Source organism: Nelumbo nucifera, chromosome 4 (assembly GCF_055504915.1).
Source record: "Nelumbo nucifera cultivar China Antique chromosome 4, China Antique-T2T, whole genome shotgun sequence".
In the NCBI taxonomy this organism is placed as follows: domain Eukaryota; kingdom Viridiplantae; phylum Streptophyta; class Magnoliopsida; order Proteales; family Nelumbonaceae; genus Nelumbo; species Nelumbo nucifera.
In genome coordinates this window covers 42,514,611-42,541,320 of record NC_142652.1, presented here as the reverse complement: position 1 = coordinate 42,541,320, position 26,710 = coordinate 42,514,611, and the positions used below count along the sequence as shown (strand labels likewise).

The 26,710-nt window shown below is 39.5% G+C and overlaps 1 protein-coding gene across 3 annotated transcripts in view; it reads right to left on the bottom strand.

Annotated features, from left to right (window-relative positions):
• Window positions 1-26,710, bottom strand: part of LOC104590509 (putative cyclic nucleotide-gated ion channel 20, chloroplastic) — a 169,546-nt gene that overhangs the window by 76,003 nt on the left and 66,833 nt on the right. For all 3 annotated transcript variants that reach the window (XM_088903557.1, XM_088903559.1, XM_088903558.1), the window contains 2 exons: window positions 20,816-21,058; window positions 10,524-10,799 (listed from right to left, as the gene is read on the bottom strand). In XM_088903557.1, coding sequence (XP_088759683.1) covers window positions 10,524-10,799; window positions 20,816-21,058 — 519 coding nt within the window. The remainder of the gene's footprint in view (window positions 1-10,523; window positions 10,800-20,815; window positions 21,059-26,710) is intronic.

Here is a 26,710-nt window from a genome sequence, read left to right as displayed (position 1 = left end):
TGGGCCCCGAACATCAGTATGGATCAAGTGGAAAGCAACATTACTTCTTTTATTGCTTGCAAAATATGTGTTTCTATATTGTTTGGATAAATGACAAACTTCACATTCAAAATTCAATTTGGACATAGAATCAAACAAGTTTGGAAACAAAAATTTGACAGAATTGATAGACATATGACCAAGGTGACAATGCCATAATTTCAAAAGACTTGTTTTCTCATTGGAACAAGACTCTGTCTGGCTTGACAATCCATGCTCTAAAGGTCCATCCAGGAGGTAGATTCCATCCACTTCATGCCCACTTCCAATTGTCTTCCCTGTGCTTAGGTCCTAAAAAACACAATGGTTGAGAAAAAAGGTCACTAAGGAATTGTGGGATTTTGTTAAAGAACTAATAGACAATAAATTTTTTTGTAGCTGGGGCACATGTAGAACAAAGTCAAGAGAAAGGTTATTAGTGATTTTGACTTCACCCAACCCAAGATTGGGATCTGAGATCCATCGGCAATAGTAATCTTGCCCTTCCCAGGGTTAACTTATATGAGGTAAAATGTGAAGGCATACCAGTCATATGGGCATTGGCCCCAGAGTCTACAATCCATGGGCTAAAGGAGGTGGAACAAGCAAGTGCAGTACCTGTCTTGGCATATGAACTAGATAGATTACTAAGTCCAGAACCAGATGAGGAGGATGTACCACTCTTCTCTAGCTGCAACAATACATTCCTGAGTTTGTCCATCACATTAGAGGAGTTAATCACATCCGAGGGCATGAGCATCATTACCAACTGTAGCCAAGTGAGCATTGCCCTTCTTCCTAGTTTTGTACTTCTCCGGCTTTAGATGAGGATTGAGCTTCCAGCACCTTTCTTTAGTGTGTCTTGGTGTCTTGCAGTACTCACAAATAACATCCTCAACCTTCTCTGCAATGGGATGTTTGTTAGAATTTTGTTTGGGTCGTGATGACATAAAGGTAGAATGATCACTCACAGAGGATTGCATCATGACGGTTCTTTGACTTTCTTCCCCTTGTACAAGAGAGTAAGCAGTAGCAAGAGAGACAACGCCTGCACTAAGAATGTGTTGCCTGGTGAAATCAAACTCTGGGTTTAAGCCTGCCAAAAAATCAAAGACTCTATTCTCCTCTATGTACTTCCGATACTACTCACCATCCTCAGGGTCCTTCCAAACTAGAGATTTCAAGTTATCCATTTCTTCCCAAATAGACTGTAGAGAAGAGAAATACATAGCAACAAATCTCTCCCCTTGATGCATACTGCAAGCTTCCCTCCGAAGCTGATACACTCTAGAAGTATTGTTAACTTGGGAATCAGTAGCAACCACCCTATCCCAGATATCCTTGGCAGATGGAAGAAACATGTAATTTCGGGAAATATGAGGTTGCATTGAGCAAATCAGCCATGACATAACAAGGTAATTGTCTTGTTCCCACCTTGCAAGTTTCGGGTCTTCAGGACTCGACTTCACTTCCCTTCCTGTGATGAATCCCAATTTACCCCTCCCAGTAATGGTAAGTTTAGCAAACTGAGACCACTCTAAAAAGTTAGTTCCATCCAGTTTAACAGTAGTTATCATACCATTGGAAATATCTGCAGTTCCTGGGAGCATGTCGGGGAACCATCTGAAAATCCTTAGATGATTCCATATTCTAACAAGACACCTATTCACCAACCAAAAAGGACTCCAACACTTAAATCAAGCTTCCAAACCCAAAAACCAGGTTACCACACGATTAAGAACCAAAGGAAGCCCGAAAAAACTAGGTTGGCGGCAAAATAAAAGGAGAAAAAAATCTCCCAAAAATCACATAATGCTTAGAAAATTATGGGACCACTTCTTGTTCCCAAATTGAAAAATGACCTGAATGGTCTAGGTTTTACAGCAAAAAATATCATTAAACCTGTTGCACATGGCTCGACATCAGATCTGAAATTTCTGCGGTTTTTTCCTTAAAATATCCATCAAAAATCATAGAAGATTCATATGATGACAAGAGATACCAAAATTTTTCTAAAATCAGGGCGAATAAAACTGTGCTGGTTTCATAGATTGCTGCCGGCACCTGTACAGACTGCTGACGTCATCCGGTGGTGGGCGGTCTGACGTCAACAATTCGCCTTTAGGTAGGAGATCAGCAGAGAACAACTCCCAAATGCTTCTACCCGCTCTGATACCAAGTTGTAGAAACTAGGGTTTCAAGAGGAAGAAGAGAAGAAGGGGAAGAAGAGAGCTAAGTGTCGAGAGGTGTGTGTTTTCACTGGTCACACACTCAAAAGAATACATTATAATCTGAGAAAATTATAATTACAAGAAGGCCCCTATATGGGTGTCCAAATATTGAGAGAGTACGAGAAAAGAGAAAAAACCAAAAACACCCCTGTCTAGCCATTCTCAACATAGTGGCAGTTGAAAATTGTCAGTATAAAAAATATTTATATTTTAATAGTTTCCATAGGTTACCAGTTGTCTTGGCAGCATGAACCGCCAACAATGCTCCTTTTTGTAATGCTTTCATATTTTGATTAATAAAGTTTTTATTCTTTGATCAAAAAAATAACTCAACCACTAAAAGTTAAAATAATAGCACCAATGATTTCAGTTGTTAACAAACATTTAGTAAGCATGAAACCAAAATACTTAAGTTCCATTTTAATTAAGATTAAAAATTCATTTAAAATAAACAAAATTAGAACTGACTTGCAACAATAAAACATGGAAGCAGGATAAGTAGATTGGGCTGGGTTTAAGGTCAACCCAGGCCCCACCTTGAGAGTTGGGCTTAAGGCCAAAGCTTGAGGTCAAGACCAACTTGTCCAACACAAGCAACATAAAACTGAAAACTGATGTACATGGGTTCAAGTTAGGCTTGGGTTGGTCAATTGGGCTTAGGTGGGCTCATTAGGCTCAATGTATTAAAAAGTTGCATTAACCTATTTAGAATGAATAATTTAAACCTTCAAATAGAAAATTTATATATTTTGTATGTAGTCGGGCTAGGCTCAAGTTAGGTTAAGGTTGGGCTTAGGCATGGGTTGAGCTCTTGCTACCTAAGGACTACGCTCAAAACCAACTTTGAAAAATAGTAAGGCTTGAGGTTTTGGTCCTGAGCCCAACTTGAGGACTAAAAATCAAACCCATCCCATGTAAAATCATGAACTATATCAACTTGGGCTCAAGTTGGGCCCACCAAGTTGCACTGCTACAATAAAAATGATATGGTAATATTATAATTTAAAAAACACACTTGATTGCAACTTAACATCCATTTAAACTCCACTTAAAAAACTTATATTAATAAAAATTTTAAAATTGTTAATAAAAATTAAAATTGTATTTAATTTTGTAAAGAGACTAGGCCGAATGGGCCCTAACAGCCTTTCGTGTGATATCCTTTATTTTATCTTTTATTTTATGTTGATGGGCCTCACTTAATGGGCCTGTTATTTGTTCTTATTTTATTTTCTTTATGTAACTGCCAAGTTGGCCGCCCACTTAAGGGTATACTTGTCATCATCAATTTTTTAGAGATTAATAAAATAGGGTTAGAGGAGAAGGGTGATTAATTTGACTTCTTCTTCTCTTACCTCTTATCTTCGCCATCTTCCTCTCTTATATAGTTATTCAGATATGTTCTATTCTGCTAATCACTAAGTTTAATCTTGATATTAGAGGACTGATTTACATCTTGGTATCAAAGCAGGTTCAATTCCTCTTCCTTCTTTTTTTCTTTGTTCCTGTACACTCTAAAATCAAGAGAGTGTATGGAGAGATAGGTTCTCTATAGTATAGAGAATCACTTGCCTAATTGGTAGAAGGGTTTGGAGGGTTTAGTTTTGGCCAGATTTTGCTAAGAAGTGATGTTGTTTTGCTGCTGCCCAAAACCCTAGCCGACTAGAGATTTTCGAGGTTACTAGGAAAGGTGAAGCTTGGGTGTGGCGCTCTGTGCTTGGAAGGTGTCTTGTGACTGGTAAAGGAGGGCGGTTTAGGTTTGGAAGAGTTTGGGTTAGTCTGGTGGGTGCGACAGTATCTTCTCTATTCCTCCCATCTGCTAGACAGAGCAAAACCCTAGTTTTTCAAGCACCCAAGTTCTGGTTTGATTTCAAGTAAGTTTACATAGTCAAAATTTTCTGTTCTTTGATTTCCGTTTGATTAATGGAGGCATACGGAAGTGAGTTCAAGCAGGTGCCAGTTTCTGGACCTGCTTCAGTAGATTCTGTTTTGACTGGTGTTACTACAATTAAGCTAGATGGGACGAACTATCTTGCTTGGGCATAGTCTATAAAAATCTATGTTTGTAGTAGAGGAAAACTCGGGTATCTCACAAGCAGCAAGGTGAAACCCAAAGAGACAAACCCTGAATTTGAAAGATGGATGCAAGAGAACTATACTATTATAGGATGGTTAGTCAACTCTATGCAACCCCATATAAGCCAGCACTATCTCTGGATGTCTTCGGCTAAGGAGATATGGGATAGTGTAACTGAGACCTATTCACAGAAACTGAATGTAGCCAGAGCATACAAATTGAAAAGTGATGTGAAGAACCTGAGACAGGGGGAGAAGAATGTGGCAATCTACTACTCTATACTAAAATCCCTATGGCAGGAAATTGATGTTATGGAGACAGTGGTGTGGGAGAGTACAAAGAATGCTGAAATGTATAGAAAGCTAGTGGAGAGAAATAGGGTGTTTGAGTTTCTCACTGGACTCAACCCTGAGTTTGATATTATCAGACAGAACATTTTGGCCAGGGATGAGGTTACTCTTTCACAAGCATATGCTATGATAAGTAGTGAGGAGAGTAGGCGGCAGGTGCAGTTGCAGAGTCCATCTACAGAACATTTTGCGCATGCGGGAATGAAACCAAAGGGCCCTACTGAGAAAAGAGAGCAGATGTGTGAATATTGCAAGAAACCATGACATACAAAGGACACCTGCTGGAAGCTTCATCCTGAACTTCTTCCTGATAGGTTTAAGAACAATAATAACCCTAAGAAGGGCAGTCAGGTGGGAAAATCCAAGACTGCTAATGCTGCTACAGTGCCTGAAGGGGGAAGTAAGGAAAGCAAAGAAAAATCAACTATTGAGCAGTTGGCTGCAATGAAGCTAGATTTTGAGAAGTATGGGAGGCTCCTAAATCACCTGGAAGCTACGGTTTCTTCAACTCACCCTTCCAACAGTACATCATCTTCATCGGCTTTTTCTCACTCAGGTACTCGTGCTTCTGCGAATCATGCTTCAGCTTCAGGTAATCATAAAATCCCTGGGATTATTGATTCCGGTGCATTAGACCATATGACCAACCTATCTAACCTGTTTTGCTCATATCACCTCCTCTCTGGGAAAGAGAAAATATCCCTTGCCGATGGGTCCCTTGCCCCATCTTTGGTAAAGGTGATATAAAGACCTCTGACACCCTGTTCTTATCTTCTGTCATTCATGTCCCTAAGCTTAACACAAGCCTCTTATCTGTTAGTAGCTTAACAAAGTCAATGAATTGCAGCATAACTTTCTTTCCCACTCATTGTGTTTTTCAGGACCTGCAGCCTCGGAGGATGATTGGAAGTGGCCATGAGGCAAACGGAATATACTTGCTGGACACACTAGATCAAGCTTTGGGACCACCTCATGGAGTTGCCTTAGAGTCAGTCGTGTCAGAGTCTGTTAACAAAACTTTATTATGTCATTTTCGGTTTGGTCACTTGTCCTTTTTTGCTTTGAGTCATTTGTTCCCAGATATGTTTAAAGGAGTGTCTTTATCGAGTCTTCATTGTGAATCATGTGAGCTGGCAAAGCATTGTAGACATTCCTATTCAATTAGCAATAAAAGATCATTTTCTCCTTTCCATATTGTTCACTCTGATGTGTGGGGCCCATATCACATGCCAACCATGGGGGGTTATAGGTACTTTATCCTTTTTATTGATGATTATTCACGTTACACTTGGATTTATCTCATGAAATCCAGGGATAAAGTACCAACTACTGTGAAAAATTTTCATGAACTCATCCTCACCCAATTTAATACCCGTATCAAAATATTCCACTCTAACAATGCTAAGGAGTATTTTGAGAGAACCCTCTCCACCTATCTTGAAACTTTTGGGGTTATTCATCAAAGTTCTTGTTCCTACACTGCACAACAAAATGGGGTGGCGGAAAGAAAGAACAGGCATGTGGTTGAAGTTGCCAGATCCCTCTTATTTGCATCCCATGTTCCTATAAAGTTTTGGGGAGATGTTGTTCTTACTGCTACCTTTCTGATCAACCGTATGCCCTCCTAGGTCCTTGGCTTTAAAACCCCTTTTAGTCTTCTCTTCCCGGATGAGGATTTCTTTTCTCTTCCGTGTGTTTGGGTGTACTTGCTATGTGCATATTCATAGTCACCAAAGGCACAAGTTTGAACCTAAGGCTCATAAGTGCGTGTTTTTGGGATATTCCACACAGAAGGGTTATTGCTGTTTTGATCCAGTTCGTGGCACCCACTTTGTATCTCGGGATGTCACATTTGCAGAGTTGACTCCCTTCTTTAGTATTCCTCCCGAGGGGGAGAAATCTGATGAGCACTTTGCTATGTCTCCAGCTGTTCCTCTTCCCATCCCTTGTGAGTCCAATCATGGGGTGTCCACCTCTTCCACTGGACCTACCCCTGATGTCCCTGCTCCCCCTCCTACTTTTGCTCCTGCTCTCCAAAGGTGGTACCAAAAGCAGAGATTCAGACATGTGCAGGTTGTTTCCACTCCTTCAGAAGAGCATCTTGCCACTCCCATCATTCCTGAGCAAACAAGTCAGCTCTCTACTGACCCATCTCAGACTGTTCCAGACCTTGACCTTCCTATTGCTCTTCGCAAGGGCAACCAGAAGTGTACAGCCCATTGTATCTCCAAACACTTATCTTACAGCCTTCTCTCCCCTTCCTACTACTCTTTTCTTGCCTTTGTTTCTTCCCATGTGATACCCAGGTCTGTACCGGAAGCTTTATCTCAAGCTGAATGGAGGGAAGCTATGATGACAGAACTTGATGCATTGCATAAGAATCATACCTGGGATATTGTGGACTTGCCGGAAGGGAAGGAACCAGTGGGTTGTAAATGGGTGTTTACTATTAAATATCACTCTGATGGCTCTGTTGAGAGGTTTAAGGCTCGGTTGGTTGCTAAGGGTTACACCCAAATGTATGGCATTGACTATCTTGAGACATTTGCTTCTATAGCTAAGATGACTTCAGTCAGGGTTTTACTTTCTCTAGCAGCTACTTTTGACTGGCCCCTACACCAGTTCGATGTTAAAAATGCCTTCTTGAATGGAGAACTTCGTGAAGAGGTCTATATGTCTCTACCTCCAAGAGTGTATGGGAAAGAAATGAAAGGCAAGGTGTGTAAACTACACATATCTATTTATGGTCTCAAACAATCTCCTCGGGCTTGGTTTGAGAGATTTCGGGCTGCTCTTGTCACTTTTGGCTACATTCAAACACAATCTGATCATACAATGTTCTTGAAGAGAAATTACTCTCTGGTGACCTTCTTGATTGTTTATGTTGATGATATTGTGGTCACAGGTAATGACATTGAAGAGGCCAGTAAACTAAAAGCATTTCTCAACTCTGAATTTGAAATCAAAGATTTGGGAGGTCTTCGGTATTTCCTGGGCATTGAAGTCGAGTTATTGATGTGAGATGGATCCAGAAAAAGGGAGGTTCCAGCTATAATCCAGAAACGATTCGTGTATATATTTCACAGAAACGTGAAATCAGAGTAGGTGATAAAGTAGTTGGAAGACATGGGAATAAAGGTATCATTTCAAAAATTTTGCCTAGACAAGATATGCCTTATTTGCAAGATGGAACACCTGTTGATATCCCTATGGGGGTTGTGAAGGGAGGGCCCCAATTGGTAGAAAAAAACCCACAACCCTTTGGGGTTATTCATCTTCGGATTCCTATCTAATGATCCAGGACGTAATCTTGGACGTGAGGAATAAAAAAAAATAAGGGGTTTCTCATTTTCCTTACTTAATTTATTATTTATTTCTGAATTTTCTTATGATTTTATCTATTCCACACATTTAACTATGATAAAAGATAAAAGAGGCTCGAGATTTTTTTAGAATTCGAAAGAAAAATCTCAAGTCATCAGAGGAAACGGAAAGAGAGGGATTCGAATCCTCGGTACAAAAACTCGTACACTCGATCTAAGGATGGTATATTCATATCTCAGCGCAAATATGTCCTTGATCTTCTTGCTGAAACTGGTAAACTTGGAGCTAAACCCATCTCCACTCCCATTGATCCTAATCATAAACTTTCTGCCACAAATGGTGAACTTTTGTCTGATAAGGGAGTGTTTCAGAGACTGCTTGGGAAGCTGTTATACCTTTGCATGAATCGGCCAGATATTTCCTATACAGTCAGAGTTATCAGTCAGTTTATGCATTCTCCCAGAGATACTCATCTAGTTGCGGTAGAAAGGGTTCTGTACTACTTGAAAGGTACTCCAAGGAAAGGTATTCTATTTGCTAAGCATGGTCACATGAAGCTAGAAGCCTTTACTGATGTAGATTGGGTAGGATGTATTGATGACAGAAGGTCCACCTCTGGTTATTGTGCTCTGGTTGCTGGGAATATTGTGTCTTGGAGGAGTAAGAAACAATCAGTAGTTGCTAGATCCTCAGCTGAAGCAGAATATAGGGCAATGGCTCATGGTGTGTCGGAATTACTATGGCTACGATCCCTTCTAGAGGAATTGGGGGTGGACTATGAGAAACCAATGATGCTCTATTGCGATAACCAAGCTGCTATCAACATTGCACATAATCCTGTTCAACATGACAAAACTAAGCACATTGAGGTTGATAGGCATTTCATAAGGGAAAGAGTCTCTTCAGGAGAAGTTTGTTTACCATTTATCACATCAGAAGAGTAACTGGCTGATATCTTGACCAAGGGAGTTCCCAGGGGGAAATTGACACACTATATAAGCAAGTTGGGCATGATTGACATCTATGCTCAGCTTGAGGGGGAGTGTAAAGAGACTGGGCCGAATGGGTCTCTTTAGGAGAAGTTTGTTTACCATTTATCACATCAGAAGAGTAACTGGCTGATATCTTGACCAAGGGAGTTCCCAGGGGGAAATTGACACACTATATAAGCAAGTTGGGCATGATTGACATCTATGCTCAGCTTGAGGGGGAGTGTAAAGAGACTGGGCCGAATGGGCCCTAATAGCCTTTCATGTGATATCCTTTATTTTATCTTTTATTTTATGTTGATGGGCCTCGCTTAATGGGCCTGTTATTTGTTCTTATTTTATTTTCTTTATGTAACTGCCAAGATGGCCGCCCACTTAAGGGTATACTTGTCATCATCAATTTTTTAGAGATTAATAAAATAGGGTTAGAGGAGAAGGGTGATTAATTTGACCTCTTCTTCTCTTACCTCTTCTCTTCGCCATCTTCCTCTCTTATATAATTATTCAAATATGTTCTATTCTGCTAATCACTAAGTTTAATCTTGATATTAGAGGACTGATTTACATCTAATTTTATTCACGCTGAATAAACAAATAAAATTTTGGACCAAATAGATACAACCCAAAAAAGTTTTTAGTTTATTAATAAAAATTGAAATTGCACTTAATTATGTATTAAAATCCATTTAAATTATATTTAAAATGAATAGATAAGTAAAAGTTATACAATAATATAATATTTAGATTTACTACAATAAAAATTATATTAGGACTAACTATACATTTTGAAAGTAATGCTTGAGTTGGACTTGGACTACATTGACTTAGTCAAGAATGTTAAAGGGTTCTTTCTGCTACAGTTTTGTTTAACAAAGCCTGTGCACCACATGGGTCCCAACTAATAATTTATGTCAAAAATGAATTTTTCTTATTTTTTGGAAAAGATCTGAAAATTTAAAAAAGTAATTTATTTCATATATTCTAAATTGATTTTCATGTTATGGAAAATATAAGATGGATTTACCAATGATATATCAAATTCATGGATATCAAACAACAATTTAATGTATCTTGTAGTGAATTTTTAGTAGATTGGAATGCTTAAACATTTCCTATTGCATTAATAGTAAAGTTATTGTATGATATCTAGATGTTCTAGACTCCCAATATTGTTCATTGTAATGTATCTCTCCATGTAAACTACTAAAATGTGCATTTGTCATGTATTTGTACTTTATCCATGGTTATTTCATCTTTAAATTTATTGTCATTTATGTATTTGTGGGATTTATAAGAGTTTCCCCAATGTATTTGAGCATTTCCATATCTTTCCATTGCATCCATGTGTATCCAAAGTGTATTGTGATACATATCTGTATCAAAGCTTACCAATATAATACACAACGCCAAAATTTTGAACCTTGAGTTAAACAACAAATCTTAAGAAAGCAAGATTTATAAGAATTATCTATTGCCCAGAACACAACAAAAAATGAGTAACATATATAGATTGACTTAAAGATACAAGAAGCACCTGGAAACCCCAAAACAAGGAATATATATATCTTGTAATGATACTGGATTTCCCAGTAATATTAACAGCTTGAATGTAGATTCCGTAATTAAAAGGAGCATCTTTGGAAAAACAATTATTTGCATCTGTATGGTTTTTCCAGTCATTCCATTCTAGTAATGGCTCCATTTTTGGATCACCATGCCCGCAATCTATGAAGTCCCTGCAATAACCAACTCGAGAAGAATTCCCCATTCCATAAGAATCACATGCATCTCTAAGGCATTGATTGACCCTCTGAAAAAAAAAAAATAGAAAGAACAAATTAGCAAACCAATTTCAGCATAAATGTTCAAAATGATTAAAATAAGTCATTGCAAATTGTCTGACTCAAAGCAAGTATACAAGTAACATGTAAACAAATTATATGTGAAAATAGAACAAATATAGAGCTAGAGGTATCAAATGCATTAGGGTTGCATAGTGCTGACAGGCCCGGGTTCATTCTTTTTTATGTATGTTCTAAATTTGTTATTAGGCCCATGGGCTATTTAGTTTATATTGAATTTGTTATTAGTTTCCTCCTCGTTAAGGGAATAAGTGTAAATTGTCTTCTCCCTCATTTTTCCCCTTATACTATTCGTTTCAGATCTCTTCTCTTCTCTTGTACATTGCATTCTTTCTTGAACGATATCTATTGTGAGTTCAGTTTATTTCATGCAAGTTTCAGATCAGACGATTGCATGGAAGAAAGAAGGCTGAGCAATCATTTACATTTGGCCTAATTCTTAGTTTTTGGAGTTCTGGTTGCTGCCCAAGGTAATGTTCTTGGAGAATTTCCTAGAAATAAGAAGAATCAGAGAAATAAAGGGAGTTTTTCAATTGGAAGGATACATTTTTATCCTTTGAAATGGAAATTGACACTTATTCAAGTTATTTTTCTTCTATAAGAAGATCAATTTCCACAAGATAAAGTGTAGAGATCTCTGCAGAGATCAATCTAAGATTTGCTCTTCCCAAGTTAAGGGCTAGGGTTTCAGAGATGGGACTCTTACTAGAGTTATTTTTATTTTGTGACTTGATTTGATTGGGTTTCTTTCACATTGTATGTGAGATCAATCTAAGCTGGAAACCTTTCTTGTTCTTTTTGAGAGATCGGTTAAAGAATTTCTCCTTCCTAGAGTTACCAAGTTAGATTTTCCCTTGGGAAGACCTTTTGTTGCCCAAAACTCTGATTTATACAACCCATAAGTGTTTACTTTTCATTATTTTGGTGTTTCGAATTGTTTGAAAAAGACATGGAGGCTAGTGGGAGTAATCAGAAGTCTACTGGTGATCCTAAAATGGTTCTGGGAGGATGCAGTGATGGAGCAAGGTGTAGCTGAACGCTTTGGCTGTTTAGCAGGCTGTTCTACGCAAGTAACAAAATACATGGGGCCTGCACCTTTCACAGTGGGGTCCCTGAATTTTTTACTGGTGTGGAACCTCATCATTGGTTCCACAGCCTGCTGAACAGCCAAAGCATTCAGCTAATCTGAATCTGCAGTGATGATATTCTTATTAATAAAATATGGTTCCAAGAGAAACTAGAGATCTCCAAAATGTAGGACAGATTTCTACAGCAAGACTAGATGGCACTAACAACCTAGAATGGTCTTAGCCTATAAGAATTGGCAATGGTGAGCATGGAAAACTAAGTTACATCACTAGGAGTTTAGTACAGCCTAATTCCAAGGACCCTAGTTATCCCCATTAGATGCAAGAAAACTATATGGTTATGCTGCGATTGCTTAATTCCATTCAGCCACACATTAGTGTCAGAGTCAGATCGAAAAGACAGAGAGAGAAGAGAACGCAACAGATTGGTAGGAGTGTCACATGGTCACTGTTGATACCCTAAAAGAGAGATTTATATTAAAGAAAGTAAAAGGACAAATCTGCCCTTAGTGTATAGAAGAAAGAGTACATAAAATAGATGTACAACAAAAGAAGTAAAAGTACAAAAATAGTCTTGTGGCTAGATCTTCTCACTACCTCTACACTCCCCTTGAAACTGATGCCTAGGAATAAGCATCAGTTTGTCCATGAGAAATAGATGTCGAGCCCGAGTCATTGCTTTAGTTAACAAGTCTGCCAGTTGGAGCCTAGAGGAGACATGAGGAAGAGATATAATACCCTCAAGAAGAAGAGCGTAGATGAAGTGGCAATCAACTTCTATGTGTTTAGTGTGCTCATGGAAGACAGGGTAGGAGGCAATTTTGGTTACATTGACATTGTTTGCATAGAGAGGCACAAACGGTGATGGTTCATTAAGCATGTCAAGTAGAAGAGCCCGGAGCCATATGATTTCACTACACACAGAAGACAGCTTTGCATTCAGCTTCAATGGAAGATTTTGATATAGTAGGTTGTTTCTTACACTTCCACAAGATAAGAGAGTTGACTAAGAATACACACCAGCCAGTAGTGGACCATTGGGTGTTAAGGCAACCGGCCCAATCAATATCAACATAAGCCGTAAGGTTAATAGGGGATGAAGAGGAGAAAAATATCCCATATGATAAGGTGCCTCACACATGTCTAAATGATCCGATGAACTGCAGATAAATGAGGTTGTCTTGGAGAAGACATGAATTGGCTCACCAGTTGAACTGCATATGATATATCTGGCCAATTCATGGTGAGAGAGATTAAACTGCCCACTAGTTGACAATAAAGGGTAGAATCTTCAAGGAGAGAACCATCATCTTTGCTGAGTTTAAATTCAATTCTAGTGGGGTGTCCACAATCTCGGAATCACTGAGATTGGCCAGTTTAACTAGATCAGCTGCATACTTTTGTTGGTTAACAAAATAGCCCCAAGAAATATGTCAAAGACCCCAAGTCCTTCATCTTAAAGGATTCACCGAGTAACTATCGTAGCTCAACAATTCCTTCTACACCATCCCCTATAAAGATCGTCATAAAGAAGTAAGATCGTCACTTCCTGCTTTCGCCTTAAAGTCAATAAAGAATAATCCGAAGAACTCTGGATAAATCCTGCATCAGTGATAACAGATCTGAACTTCTCAAATCAGGCTCTAGGAGCTTGCTTCAAACCATAGAGTGACTTCTTTAGACGAAAAACAAGCTGCATGTTTGTACAATATCCAAGAGGGGGCTTCATATAGACTGTCTCCTTCAACTCCCCATGAAGGAATGCATTCTTTACGTCCATTTGAATGGATTGTCCACTGTTTGGCTACAGATATAGCCATTAGAAGTCGTACAGTGGTCATTTTTGCTATAGGAGCAAAGGTCTCCTCATAGTCTATCCCATATTCCTGTTTATAGCCTTGTGCAACCAACCTAACCTTGTATCTGTCAAGACTCCCATCAGATTTCATTTTCACAGAATAGACCCATCGGCTCCCTATGAGAGATATCTCAGGTGGAGCTTTGACCAAGTCCCAAGTGTCATTCTCAAGGACTCGGATCTCAAAATCCATGGCATCTTTCCAATGTGGTTTTGATACAACCTGCTGGTAAGATCTGGGAATGCCTGTAGTAGATAAAACATCAAGGAAGGATCTATGGTCTAGTGAAAAACCATAACGGTTATGTGGGCGAGAATCTAGAAGAATGACGTAAAGTGGGTACAATGGGTTCAAGGGGTGGATCAGGTGCACTTACTAGGGCAATTGGAGTGACTGGATCAGTAGCTGGTGGTGGAGCAGGGGGGGACATTGAGACTGAAGAAGATTGTTACTTCCTGTAGGTCTAAAGTTTCTACAGAGGTGGCATGGGTATACTTGAGGTACCTATAGAATCAAAATTGCGTAACAAGGAAGTGGAAGGAGTTGGGAATTTTACAATATGTTCAAAAAAGGACGCTCTCTCAAGGAAAACTACATTACGAGAGATTCGAATATGTCAGACCAAAGGATCATAGCAAAGGAATCTTTTATGTTCAGAATTGTACCCCATAAAGGCACACAAAGTTGTTTGTGTGGTTAACTTTGTGTGTTCATGAGGTGGAAGGTGAACAAAACAAGCACAACCAAAAACCCTAAGTATAGATAGATCTGGAGGTTTGTGGAAGAGAGATTGGAAAGGAGAAGAATTATTTAAAACAAATGAAGGAAGACGATTTTTGAGATACACAGCATTGCTGGCCGCCTCCACCCAAAACCAAGAAGGTACATGGGAATCTTGTAGAAGTGTTCTGACTACGCTCAAAATATGCCCATTCTTTCTTTTTGTTACCCTACTTTGTTATGGGGTACCTGGATAGGATTTCTGGGATTGAATTCAGTGTTGTTTTAAGTTTGGAAATCCCCATCAAAATACTCTCCCCCTGAATCCAATCATAGCACACATATCTGAGCATCAAATTGAGTAGTAACATAAGCATGAAAGTGCTTAAATACAGAGTAAACTTCAGATTTCTTTCAAAGTAAATAAATCCAAGTGAATCCGGTGCAGTCATTAATAAAGGTTACAAACTACTTATAACCCAGCCGTGAAACAACAAGAGATGACCAAACATCACTATGTATTAAATGAAAAAGAACTGTAGCATGCTCAGAGTGAGAAAGAAAAGGTAAAATATGGCTCTTACATAAACCACAATTAATGCAATTTTTATTAACATTCTTAAAGGAAATAACAAAAATAGGTAAGCTACCAGAAGCAAATAACTGATCAAGTTTCTTAGAAAACGAAGGTGTTTATGAAGGGATGAGGGATCCATCGTATGGACGCCCAAATCTTGCGGAATAAAGGGGCGAATTTCAAAAATTTTTCTCTCCCTTCAACTGGGAATCGCATTCCCAATTTAGAAAATCACATTTTCAAGGATCAATCTTGAACCATAAACTGAGCCAGATCTGAACCAAAAGGAGTAGGAGAGGATTATACCTGATACGGAGAAATAATATCTCCCAACGAAGGTGTTCACGCCCAAGGAAGGATCCAAAGACTGCTCCCACTGAAGATGGTGCAGTGTAGAATGGAGCAGAATCAGTAGTGTTCTTCTCCAAGAACTCTGTCCTTCGCAAGAAACAACAGGATGGCATGTAAGCACAACTTCCAATCAATTCTTTCACAAAGAACTGATGTCAAGATCGAATCTTGACTTCTCCCACAGTGTTGGAGATCGAACTGGAAGTCTGGCGACCGCAGGAATGAGGCGCCAAGAAAGATTTTCACAGGGATTGCAGAAATCTTTCTTCTGTGATTTTCAGCTCTGAAGAGGATGTGAGTATCTGTCTCTAAAGGCTGCCGCCCCCTCCTTTTCTAATCCTAAAAGATCAGCTCCTAATCCAATTAGGAGCTGCTGATCCAAACCATATTTGGATCAGACATCCTTTTAGATGATAAGGATAAACCCTTATCCTATCTGCAAATTAGATCAGCCATCTCCTAATATCATTAGAAGGTTTCTAGATCTGAATCATATTCAGATCTGGACTCTCTGAGTGGATAGGGTTGAGACCCAATCCTATCTGCTGATCCATCTCAGAATTCGCCCATACTTAACTTATTAAATAAGTCCAGTTCGAAATGGGCTTTAGGCCCATTAAGCTTATGTGCTCACTTAACCTTCCTAACTGTTGTCCAATTGGGCTTCCTTGTATGGCGTGGGACTCAAGCATTGATCTACACATCAGCCACATGGGTTCGGCCCAGTCTTTGTTACAAGGCCTGGCCGAATACACTGTTATGGACAGTGCACCTCCTGAAACCCATCAAATGGGCTCTATGGGCCCAACACTTACCCTAAGTGGTCCCTAGGCCAAGCCACTTTGTAATACCCAAGGACTGTGGGCAGATGCAAGATTAGCCCATCAGGTATTATCCTCAATGGTCTTACACTTAACCTCTCAGCCCTTAATGATCAAACACTGCCCGACAAGAGAAGACCTCTCCCTCGGCTGCAAGGAACAGTGTTGCACTCTCTACTTATATGGATCCCGGGAATTAAAACCTTTTTGCAAACTTTTTAGAAACCATAATATATATACTTTTATATCTCATATAAAATATATTTTGCAAAACAAATCTCAACGATTGAAATCGGCTGCCGGCAGTCTTGGTTTCCATTAGTGAGAGTGCATCCCCGATCATTACCTTTGTCCGACAAAGGGGCTGATCCTGTCACTATGATCACCCACTCAGATGAATTCTCAGACTATCCCAACATACCCAGGTTTTGACCCCCGCTAAGGATCTCACTGATTGGTACATCAAAGACAGCCCAATCCGACACCTAGTGCAGTATCATAATCGAGTCTAGGGGTCGGGTGTAACTTTCCAGTTTTGCCCATTAATCTCCATGGTCCAGGGCAATATTGGAAATCTGGTCCAATTCAAAGATTCAATTAATCCTACACTGTATGTGCCTAGGGTCTCACCCTGGCAGTTGAGACAGTCCACCCCAACCGACTTGGTGGCACAACAGTGTCAGCCTTATCAGGATAGGTCTCCCCAGACTGACCCACTGGCTGTGAATATTCTAAACTAACACGAGTCTCATTAAGTGTCTAGTTTAAGGGTTTTACACAGAAACATACCAAGGGAACATGAATCAAATATGCACTTTTATTCATTTACAATAAACTCATAAAGTACATCATTCTGATTGAAGCTAAGGGCATACAAAACTGTCCAACAATTTATGCCACAAATGCCAATCATTATTACAACTGAAGGACTCAAAACCAAAAGTAGTAGAAAGCAAACAAGAAGTAGAAACATGTGAAGCCTTATTCTTCTTAAACTCCAAAGCAAATAGTCGTCCCAGTCTACGCCCCTTCCCCTTCACCTCCTCAGTTTGTCGGTCCTTTATCAAACAACCATCAGAAGTAAATGAGACAATGCTACCTTCCTCTACAAGTTGGCCAACAGAAATCAAATTGGTGGTGAGCTTGGGTACAAATAACGTTTTGGATAAATGAAACGGAGATGACTTAGAAGTAGATAAATGAAATGGAGATGACCATCAGAAGTACTGACCGAGTGTGGCCCCTATAATATGATTAGAGGCTCCTGAGTCGATGTACTAGAGGTGATTTGGTGAGGAACAATAGGTTGGTGACTTACCAAACAGACCAATAGCAGAGAAGATTGAGGAGATGACCAAGGACAAGAGTTGTCAAATCCGTTCTTCAGACATGCCACCAAAAGTGTCATTTTGGCCAACCACAGAAGTAATGGAGGATGAGGCATCTAATCCATCTACAACAGTCTGATAGGCCTTGTAGATTACTTTCTTCCAATTGGATCCACCGCTTTTCTAAGGCCGAGTAGGGCATTCAGTAATGATATGGCCGAACTGCTTGCAATAAGTGCATGTACTCTTTTTCTTGCAATGGGAGACACCATGGCCAAATTCCTTACATTCATAGCATTGTACTTTAGAGAAGTCCTTCCCCTTTGATTTTGTTGCCAGGAGGACAGTATTAATGTTAGAATCTTTTCTCCCATCCAGAATAATCTGTGTAGCAAATCTAGCTTCAGCTCTCAGAATTTCCCCAAGAATAATATCCAAGTCAGGAAGTGTTCCTCGGTTCAGGATATTTGATCTGACAACTTCAAACTCAAGCCTGAGATGCATTAGAAAATGCATAATCTTCCTTCTATCAAAGTGCTCCTTTATATACTTCATGCAACATTCTGACAGATCCTTTCCCATGTGAACTAACTCATACTTTGTCCAGAGATTAATAAACCATGCATAGTATTCCTGGACCATCCTTTCTCCCTGGTAGTATGAGAAGATGTCAACCTCTATCTGGTATTGTCTAGAGGTGTTTGATTGCTGATATACATTCTCAAGATACTCATACATCTCATAGGCAGTCCTGTATCCTCTCATAGGGATTACAATGTCAATTTCAACTGATCCTAGGATCCATGATGTGATTTTCGCATTATCAATCTTCCACTAATTATGACCTTAATATCTGAATCATCAGGTTTAGGTACTAATCCATCCAGATATCCCCAAAGACCTTTTGCCTCGACATGAAATTGAAAATTAAACTTCCATAGTGCATAGTTCATACCAATAAACTTAATAGAGAAAACCTCCATCCTTTCTAATGCCATTGAATCACAAGAGATAGAAAACCACACTTCTAAGCAAAAGATATGGTTCAAATCAGAATAATGAAAGAGATACCTTTCAACTAATATCCAGAAAAGGAAACTATAAGAGTCTGCCAAACTCAGAAGTGGCTCAAAACCCTTCTTAATCAAATCCGATCCAATCCAAACCAATTCGAATAAGTAGATCTGCTCTGGGCGACACCAGATCTAAAGTTTCAGCCTGATCCAATGTCTCTACAAGAAGATCCAATGAAAAAAAAAAGAAATCTGATGGCACAACAGTCCAAAAAAATGTCTATAGAGTTCTGATCAAGAGATGCCCTAGAGGAGGGATTCAAGGGCACTCGAGAGCCTCTCAAATACTGTTAGGGAGTACTCTAGATAGCTGAAAAGAAAAGAGTTCAAAATAGGTTATATGCAGATCTGATCGTGACCTGCTCAGATACCATGTCAAAGTCAGATAAAAAAGACAGAGAGAGAAGAGAACACAGCAGATTGGTAGGTGTGTCACATGGTCACTATCGACACCCTAAAAGAGATTTATATTAAAGAAAGTAAAAGGACAAATCTGCCCTTAGTGTACAAAAGAAAGAGTACATAAAATAGATGTACAACAAAAGAAGTAAAAGTACAAAAATAGCCCTATGGCTAGATCTTCTCATTGTCTCTACAATTAGCAAGGATGTCTAGGATAGTATTGTAGACATATTCACATCTCTTGATGTAGACAGAGTATATCAGTTAAGGATGTAGGTTAATGTTTTGAAGCACAGAGATATGTCTCTGACTTTGTATTTCTCTACACTGAAATCACTCTGGGAGGAGATGGACTAACTAGAGACCCTGGAATGGAAGTTGTAGGAGGATAAAGCAACCCACAATAAGTTTTTAATTGGGCTAGATCAAGAGTAAGCCATTACTAGACAACACATTCTCACACAAAGTGATTATCACTTTCTCAAGCCTACACCCTAGTTCACAGTGAGGAAAGTTGGAGGAAATCATGCTCCAGACACCTCCCTTGGACAATTTGGCTATGAAAATAGCCAAATCTAAACCTTACTACAGTAAGGTTGACAGTTCAGATGGGGAAAAAGACTCTGTATTTGATTACTGTAAGAAGCCAAAGCATACATGGTACACTCACTGGAAGTTTCAACCACATGAGGCTTACAAGACAACTTCACAACATACTATTTTGTCTACAACCTTAGTTTCTTAGTTTTGCTTAATGATTTGGAACAAGAAAATAATTTAAAAAGGAGTTTCCATGCTTATTTTATCATTTCATAAAATACCATTATATATTTTTGCGTACTTCATAATGTTTCCACCATGTCTATAATTTTTACACTATTTCCATACAATATTTCCAACATTTATGAAATGTTTCCTACATTTGGATGACCAACATTTCCACTGACACCAACATTTTAAACCTTGAAGGTTAGGTGGATAGGATACCTATAGATAATGGTAGAGAGAAAGAACCATCCACTAAGGTTGTGTTTGGTTTGAAAGAAAAGGAAAAACCTAATACAAGATTTCTACAGGTTTCCCTACCTTTTCTTTCAAACCAAACACAGCCTAAGGGAGCAAGAGAGTGACCAATAAGAAAATATCGTAACAAGCCTTAAGGTAAATTGGATTTGTTGGGTATTTAGAATGTATAATGGTTAAGACATTGAATAAAATGTAATGATCATAGTCCACCTTCACTCTTTTCTTTTCTTAGTCTCAAATTTCTTCTTTCTTCTTTCATTAACAAAAACAAGGAAAGTATATGTGGGGCTTACCTGAGGAAGTAGGTTTATTGTTTTGACCACCCAAACTGAATTATCATGAAGTACGTGCTGGACTTATGGTTGCAATGTAAAAAATGTGGAGTAACAAATAAAAATATGCAAATCTCTGCCACAAATAGCTACATTCAATCATAATATAAACAAAAATAAGCACCTTTTCCCTAGGTGTATCAAACATTCCACAAATTATTTATTAGCTATTATATCATCCCCAGCATACACTTAGATTCTGTAAATATCAATATGATAGTTGAATAGAAAAAGATATTATCAAGAAAGTCAATTGCCAAATGCATAACCATCCAATTATCTCATGAGAACAGCTTCATGGCTTCAGTATTTTAATGTGCATAAAGATATAGAAAAAACATGTATTCGACAATTCTATCTGTTCATATCAAAAGTGACGCAACCCACCTGTAGCCCAAGTAGGTACCAACACGATCCTACAACATGTCCAGCCAGCATGAACACAAGAAGATTGATTACAAAGTTGGCCCATGCTGATTCAAATATGAAGCCACTTGATGATTGACCAGCAAGCAAAGGCAAGCACCTGAAAAGCCTGGGTATGTATTGTAAAAGAATCGATGCTCGTAATAGATTTTTTGCATAATTTGCTGACCCAACATACTTGGGAAATACAAGCAATATCAGGATCTACACAAAAGGAGAACACAAAATTAAAGTACAGAACAATATGTCATAAAAAGGAACAGAAGAAGAGAATGTTGAGAGTTACTATTATAAGGACTTGTAGTCATTAGGTTAATTAAGTGTTGTATTGCAATTTACATATATTAGTATGAATATTGATGCAGGAATTGTGATGTTTTAGTATCAGAAATATGATATTAGAAAGGTAGAAGAAGAGAAGTAAGAAAGAGAGAGGAAGAGATGAGAAGAGAAAAAAAAATGAGAGGGAAAAAAGTTCTGTATACCAGCCACCTTATTAGGTTTTATACTAATGATTAATACATGTACCTCACTAGTAAAAGATTATGAGTAGACAAAACTATCTCTAAACTGGTAGCTCTAAAATTCCCCCTCAAGTTAGGCATAATTAAAAGAAATGCTACGCCTGTACAAGTTGTCTTCCATCCTAATCCAAGATATACCATTGACTAAACAATCAGAAGTCTCTTTATGTATGAGTGTTCGGCTGATAAGAGTTCTTATTAGCCTATACTTAAGTTTAAGTTATCCTGTACTGGGCCTGTGTTAATGGGCCTAAGCCTGTTTAATGTTTTAAGTTGTCTAGGTGTCCCATCACTAATCAGGGGCATTTCAGTAATTCCTTGTATCATTGTACTACATTCTAATATAAATAACAGTATTGTCGACAGAGCTATTCAGTTTGACATTCACAGTATTTCAGAGGTCTTCTTCTCTTCTCTACTACTTCGAATACAGCTCCTAAGCTCACATAGTATCAGAACATTAGCTTCTCCCTAGTTTCAGCCGGCGCACTCTCTCTTCTCTTGCTGTCTTTTCATCTTCTTTCTTCTTTTCTGGGTTGCTGCAGTGAAAACCTAGGGTTGTAAGAGAACAAAGCAAGTTCGAACCTAGGGTTTCCCTTGGTTGTAGGGCTCAAGGGAAGTAAGACCCAGAAGCAGATGTCCTACTAGGTTATTTCCAGCAAATAGTAGCTATTTGGCTACTAAGAGAGGTTTGTATAGGACAGACCTAGTCGAGGACTGATTTCAGCAGTCCTAGCACCAGCCGAAAGGGGGAGAGCTTCTTCTACAGTTGCAGCTTCGAAGCTCCAGCAAGACTTGCACAGCACAGTGGTAAAGAGCCCTAATTTCAAGTCGATTATCAGCCCAGAACCTCTCACTTGCTGCTGTACCCGAACTGCTTCAGCTCAAGTGAAGTCCACCTAGCGAGCTAACAGCACCTGATTGTCCAGCACTGTGAACACTTCAGCCAGCTCTAAACAGAGCCATCTACACTAAGACTGAAGTCAGGATGTCCACACTATCCGGAGAAGTTTCCTCTAGAGATAACAGACCTGCTGCAAGGTTCTCAAACCTGGAAAACCCTAATCTGCACAGCTTGTAGATTACAAGTGTGTTGCTGGATGAGTATAACTTCAGAGAGTGGTCCATCTCAGCAAGACTTTTCATTACTTCCCGTGATCTCACAGGCTATTTAGATGGGGACAAGAAGGAACCTAAAGTCGGCAGTCCTGAGCATGCCGTGTGGCGCAAGGAAAATGCCATAGTCATGTCTTGGTTGCTGGCCTCCATGAATCCTCGGGTTGCCAGAACTGTTCATCATTTCCCTAATAGCTACTAAGATTTGGGAAAAGGTATCTAAGACCTACGGCCAGAAAAAGAACAATGCTAGAATCTACAGATTGAACCAAGACATTGCAGCTCTAAGGCAAGGAGATATTACGGTTGCAACATACTTTGCAACTCTGGAAGGCCTTTGGGATGAGTTTGATCATCACTTGATATTGGATTGGGAAAATGCCAGGAACAAGGAGAGACATAAAAAGCAAATTGAAAAGAGCAGAGCCTTCAAGTTTCTAGCTGGCCTAGACCCAGTGTATGAGGGTATAAGGTACAAAATTCTAGGGAGAAATGAATTACCGGAGCTACACCATGTCTATTACCTAGTGAGAAATGAAGAAGTCAGGAGAAAGGAGATGCAAGTTGATTCTCAAACACTGTCAACTGAACTATTTGGAGAACATTCAGCCCAAGTCTCCACTAAGGGAAACAGATATCCAGACAAGAAGTCCCTCAAGTGCACCCACTGTGGTGGTGAGAAACATACAAAAGAAAAATGTTGGGTCCTGTATCCTCATCTGAAGCCAGCTGCATTGAGAAAGGACAAGAGACAACATAAGGGACATACGACAAGTGGGAATCTTGCCACCAACAACAACAGTGGTGACAACTCACAAAGTACTCCAACAGTGTCTTCTTCCTCCATAGGGCAGGTTGCTGACTCCTCTGGAGTTGGTACTTGGGGCTTCACGGCTAGTGAGGTAGAGGTTCCCAGCCGGGCATTAGCCCGTCTAAAAAACAATTCTTTTGCTTCCACCTCTCTTTCCAGATCAGGTACAGTCTCTGCCTTTAGTGCAACTAGCTCCATTGATTCCACTTCTTGGGTGATTGATTCCAGAGCAACTGACCATTTGACACATATGTCTTCCTTATTCTCTTCTTATCACTTGTTGTCTGGCCAGGATAAGATGAGAGTGGCTGATGGGTCTTTCTCCACCATCTCTGGAAAGGGGGTGGTTGACCTAAGCAAGGACCTCTCTCTTAAATCAGTCCTACATATTCCTAGTCTTACCTCAAATTTGTTGTTTATTTCAAAGCTTACAAAAAATTTGAACTGTAGTATAACTTTTTTCCCTACTCATTGTGTCTTCCAAGACAGATTGACGAGAACGATTGGGAGTGGTCATGAGTATGGAGGCCTCTACTATTTTGATGCAGACATCGGCTCAGCCCTACAAGCTTCTGCTGGTACTAGTCCGGAAAGTGTGGAGTCAATAGCTAGGCTGCACCTATCGCATGCTAGGCTAATAAGTCATGTGTCGTTCTCTTCATTAGCAATGTTGTTTCCGGAATTGTTTAAGGGCATTCCAAGTCAGAGTTTAATTTGTGATGTTTGTCAAATGTCAAAACAATGTAGAACAGTGTATCCAACTTCTAGTAATGAAATTCGAGCTCCTTTTGATTTGATTCATTCTGATGTTTGGGGACCTTCACCCATTGTTTCCATTGATGGATTCCGTTACTTTATTAGTTTTATTGACCATTATTCTCGGTGCACATGGATTTATCTGTTAAAAGGACAAGATGAAGTACCACGGATAACTATGGCTTTTTGCAAGATGATTGAAACACAATTTGATAAGAAGATTAAGCAATTTCGGTCAGACAATGCTGCTGAATACTTTGAAAAATCCCTGAACTCATTCATGAAAGATGCTGGCATGTTACACCAATCATCCTATGCTAACACCCCTCAGCAAAATGGAGTTGCTGAGCGTAAGAACAGACATCTATTGGAGACAGCTCGAGCCCTACTATTCCAGCACAAAGTGCCCAAGCAATACTGGTCCCAAGCTGTATGTAATCTTAGGAGCTGTACCCGAATAGCAAAAGAGAGAAGAGAAACTCTGAAATACAGTGAATGTCGAACTATACTAGTTAGTCGACCATGCTATTATTTATATATGAATGTAGTACAAAGTACAAGAAATTACTGGGATGCCCCAGATTAGTGATGGGACACTCAGATGACTTAAATCATTATATAGTATTAGGCCTATTAATATAGGCCCAGTTACAAGATAAGTTAAACATTAGTATGGGCTAATAAGAACTCTTATCAGCCGAACATCACTCTAACATTCTAACACTCCCCCTCAAGCTAAGCATGGATATCAACCATGTTTAGCTTGCCAAGTAAGTCCTTGAACGTTGTTCACAGCCCTTTAGTTAATACATCTGCAATCTGCATCTCTGATGGAGTATAAGACACACAGAGTTCTCCTGAAATAATTCTCTCTCTGACAAAGTGTCGATCAATTTCAATATGTTTTGTCCTGTCATGCTGCACGGGATTGTTGGCAATGTTGACCACAGCTTTATTATCACAATACAGCCTAAGAGGACCCTCAGTTTTGATACCAAGCTCATTAAGAAGAGTTCTGAGCCATAAGAGTTCAGTAACTCCGTGTGCCATAGCTCGGTATTCTGCTCCTGCACTTGATCTAGCCACAACATTTTGCTTCTTACTGTGCCGTGTGACTAGGTTTCCTCCCAAGAATGTACAGTAACCGGAGGTTGATTTTCTGTCTCCAACAGACCCAGCCCGATCAACATTAGTGTATGCTTCAATTTCAAGTCTGCTGTTTTTCCTGAATAGAATTCCTTTCCCTGGGCAAGTCTTCAAGTATCTGAGAATTCTTTCCACTGCTCTCATATGAGGGGTCTTTAGTGAGTGCATGAATTGACTGACAACATGCACTGCATAAGCAAAGTCTGGCCGAGTAAGGGATAAGTATATCAATTTTCCTACCAATTTTTGGTACCTTTCTTTATCACAGTATTCCTCACCCATTGATTTTTGTAATCCATGGTTCGGTTCTATTGGAGTGTCTGCTGGCCTGCACCCCATCATGCCTGTTTCCTCTAGGAGATCTAGCACATATTTTCGTTGACATATGTAGATTCCTTCTCTTGATCTAGCAACTTCAATCCCAAGAAAATATCTCAGATTTCCCAGGACTTTGATCTCAAATTCTGACGCTAAGAACTCCTTCAGCCTCTTCATCTCTTTAACATCATTTCCAGTAATCACCAGATCATCCACATAAACAATGAGTGTTGTAAGTTTGTCATCCTATCTCCTTGTAAACAATGTATGATCTGCACTGCTCTGAGTGTACCCCACTTTCTTCATGGCAATACAAAGTCTCTCAAACCATGCCCGGGAAGACTGCTTCAAACCATATAATGCTTTCCTTAGTTTACACACCTTCTTTCCAACATCATATCCAGGTGGGGGTTCCATGAATACCTCTTCATGAAGATCACCATTTAGAAAGGCATTCTTCACATCCAGCTGATGGAGTTCCCAAGAGAATTTTGCTGCTAGTGATAGTAGAACCCTGATTGTGTTGAGCTTTGCTACTGGGGCAAAGGTTTCCTTGTAGTCAATTCCTTTCTTTTGTGTAAAACCCTTTGCCACAAGTCTGGTCTTGTACCTCTCAGTTGACCCATCTTCCCTGTGCTTTACTGTGAATACCCACTTGCGCCCAATAGTGCCTTTCCCCTTTGGCAGGTCCACCAATTCCCACGTTCTTGCTTTCATTAGGGCTTTCATCCTTTCATTCATGGCTTCTTTCCACCTTGGATCAGATGCCGCCTCTGAGTACCTAGAAGGGACACATACAGAGGAAAGAGCAGACACAAAGGAATGATAGGCAGGGGATAAGTGTGAATAAGAAACATAATCAGCTATGGGATGCCGAGTGGTACAAGAACGAACAGGCTTATGGAGAGCAATAGGAAGATCCAAATCTGAATTGAGTGAGTCAGAATTACCTTGGATTGCAGAGACAGATTGATCTGAGTTCAACTGGTTGCAATCATGAGGTTAAGGGCCCTTCTTCCTTCTACTGTATGTAAGTATCTCTTTCTCTTGCCTACTGGAACCTTCAGAAGCATCAACTGAATCTGGAGAAGTAATTGGCACAGTGGGAGTCTCACAAGGTTGACCCAGAATGTTACAGCTAGGAGTAGTGGAAGGTGATGAAAGGGGAACAAAAAAGAAGGGAGA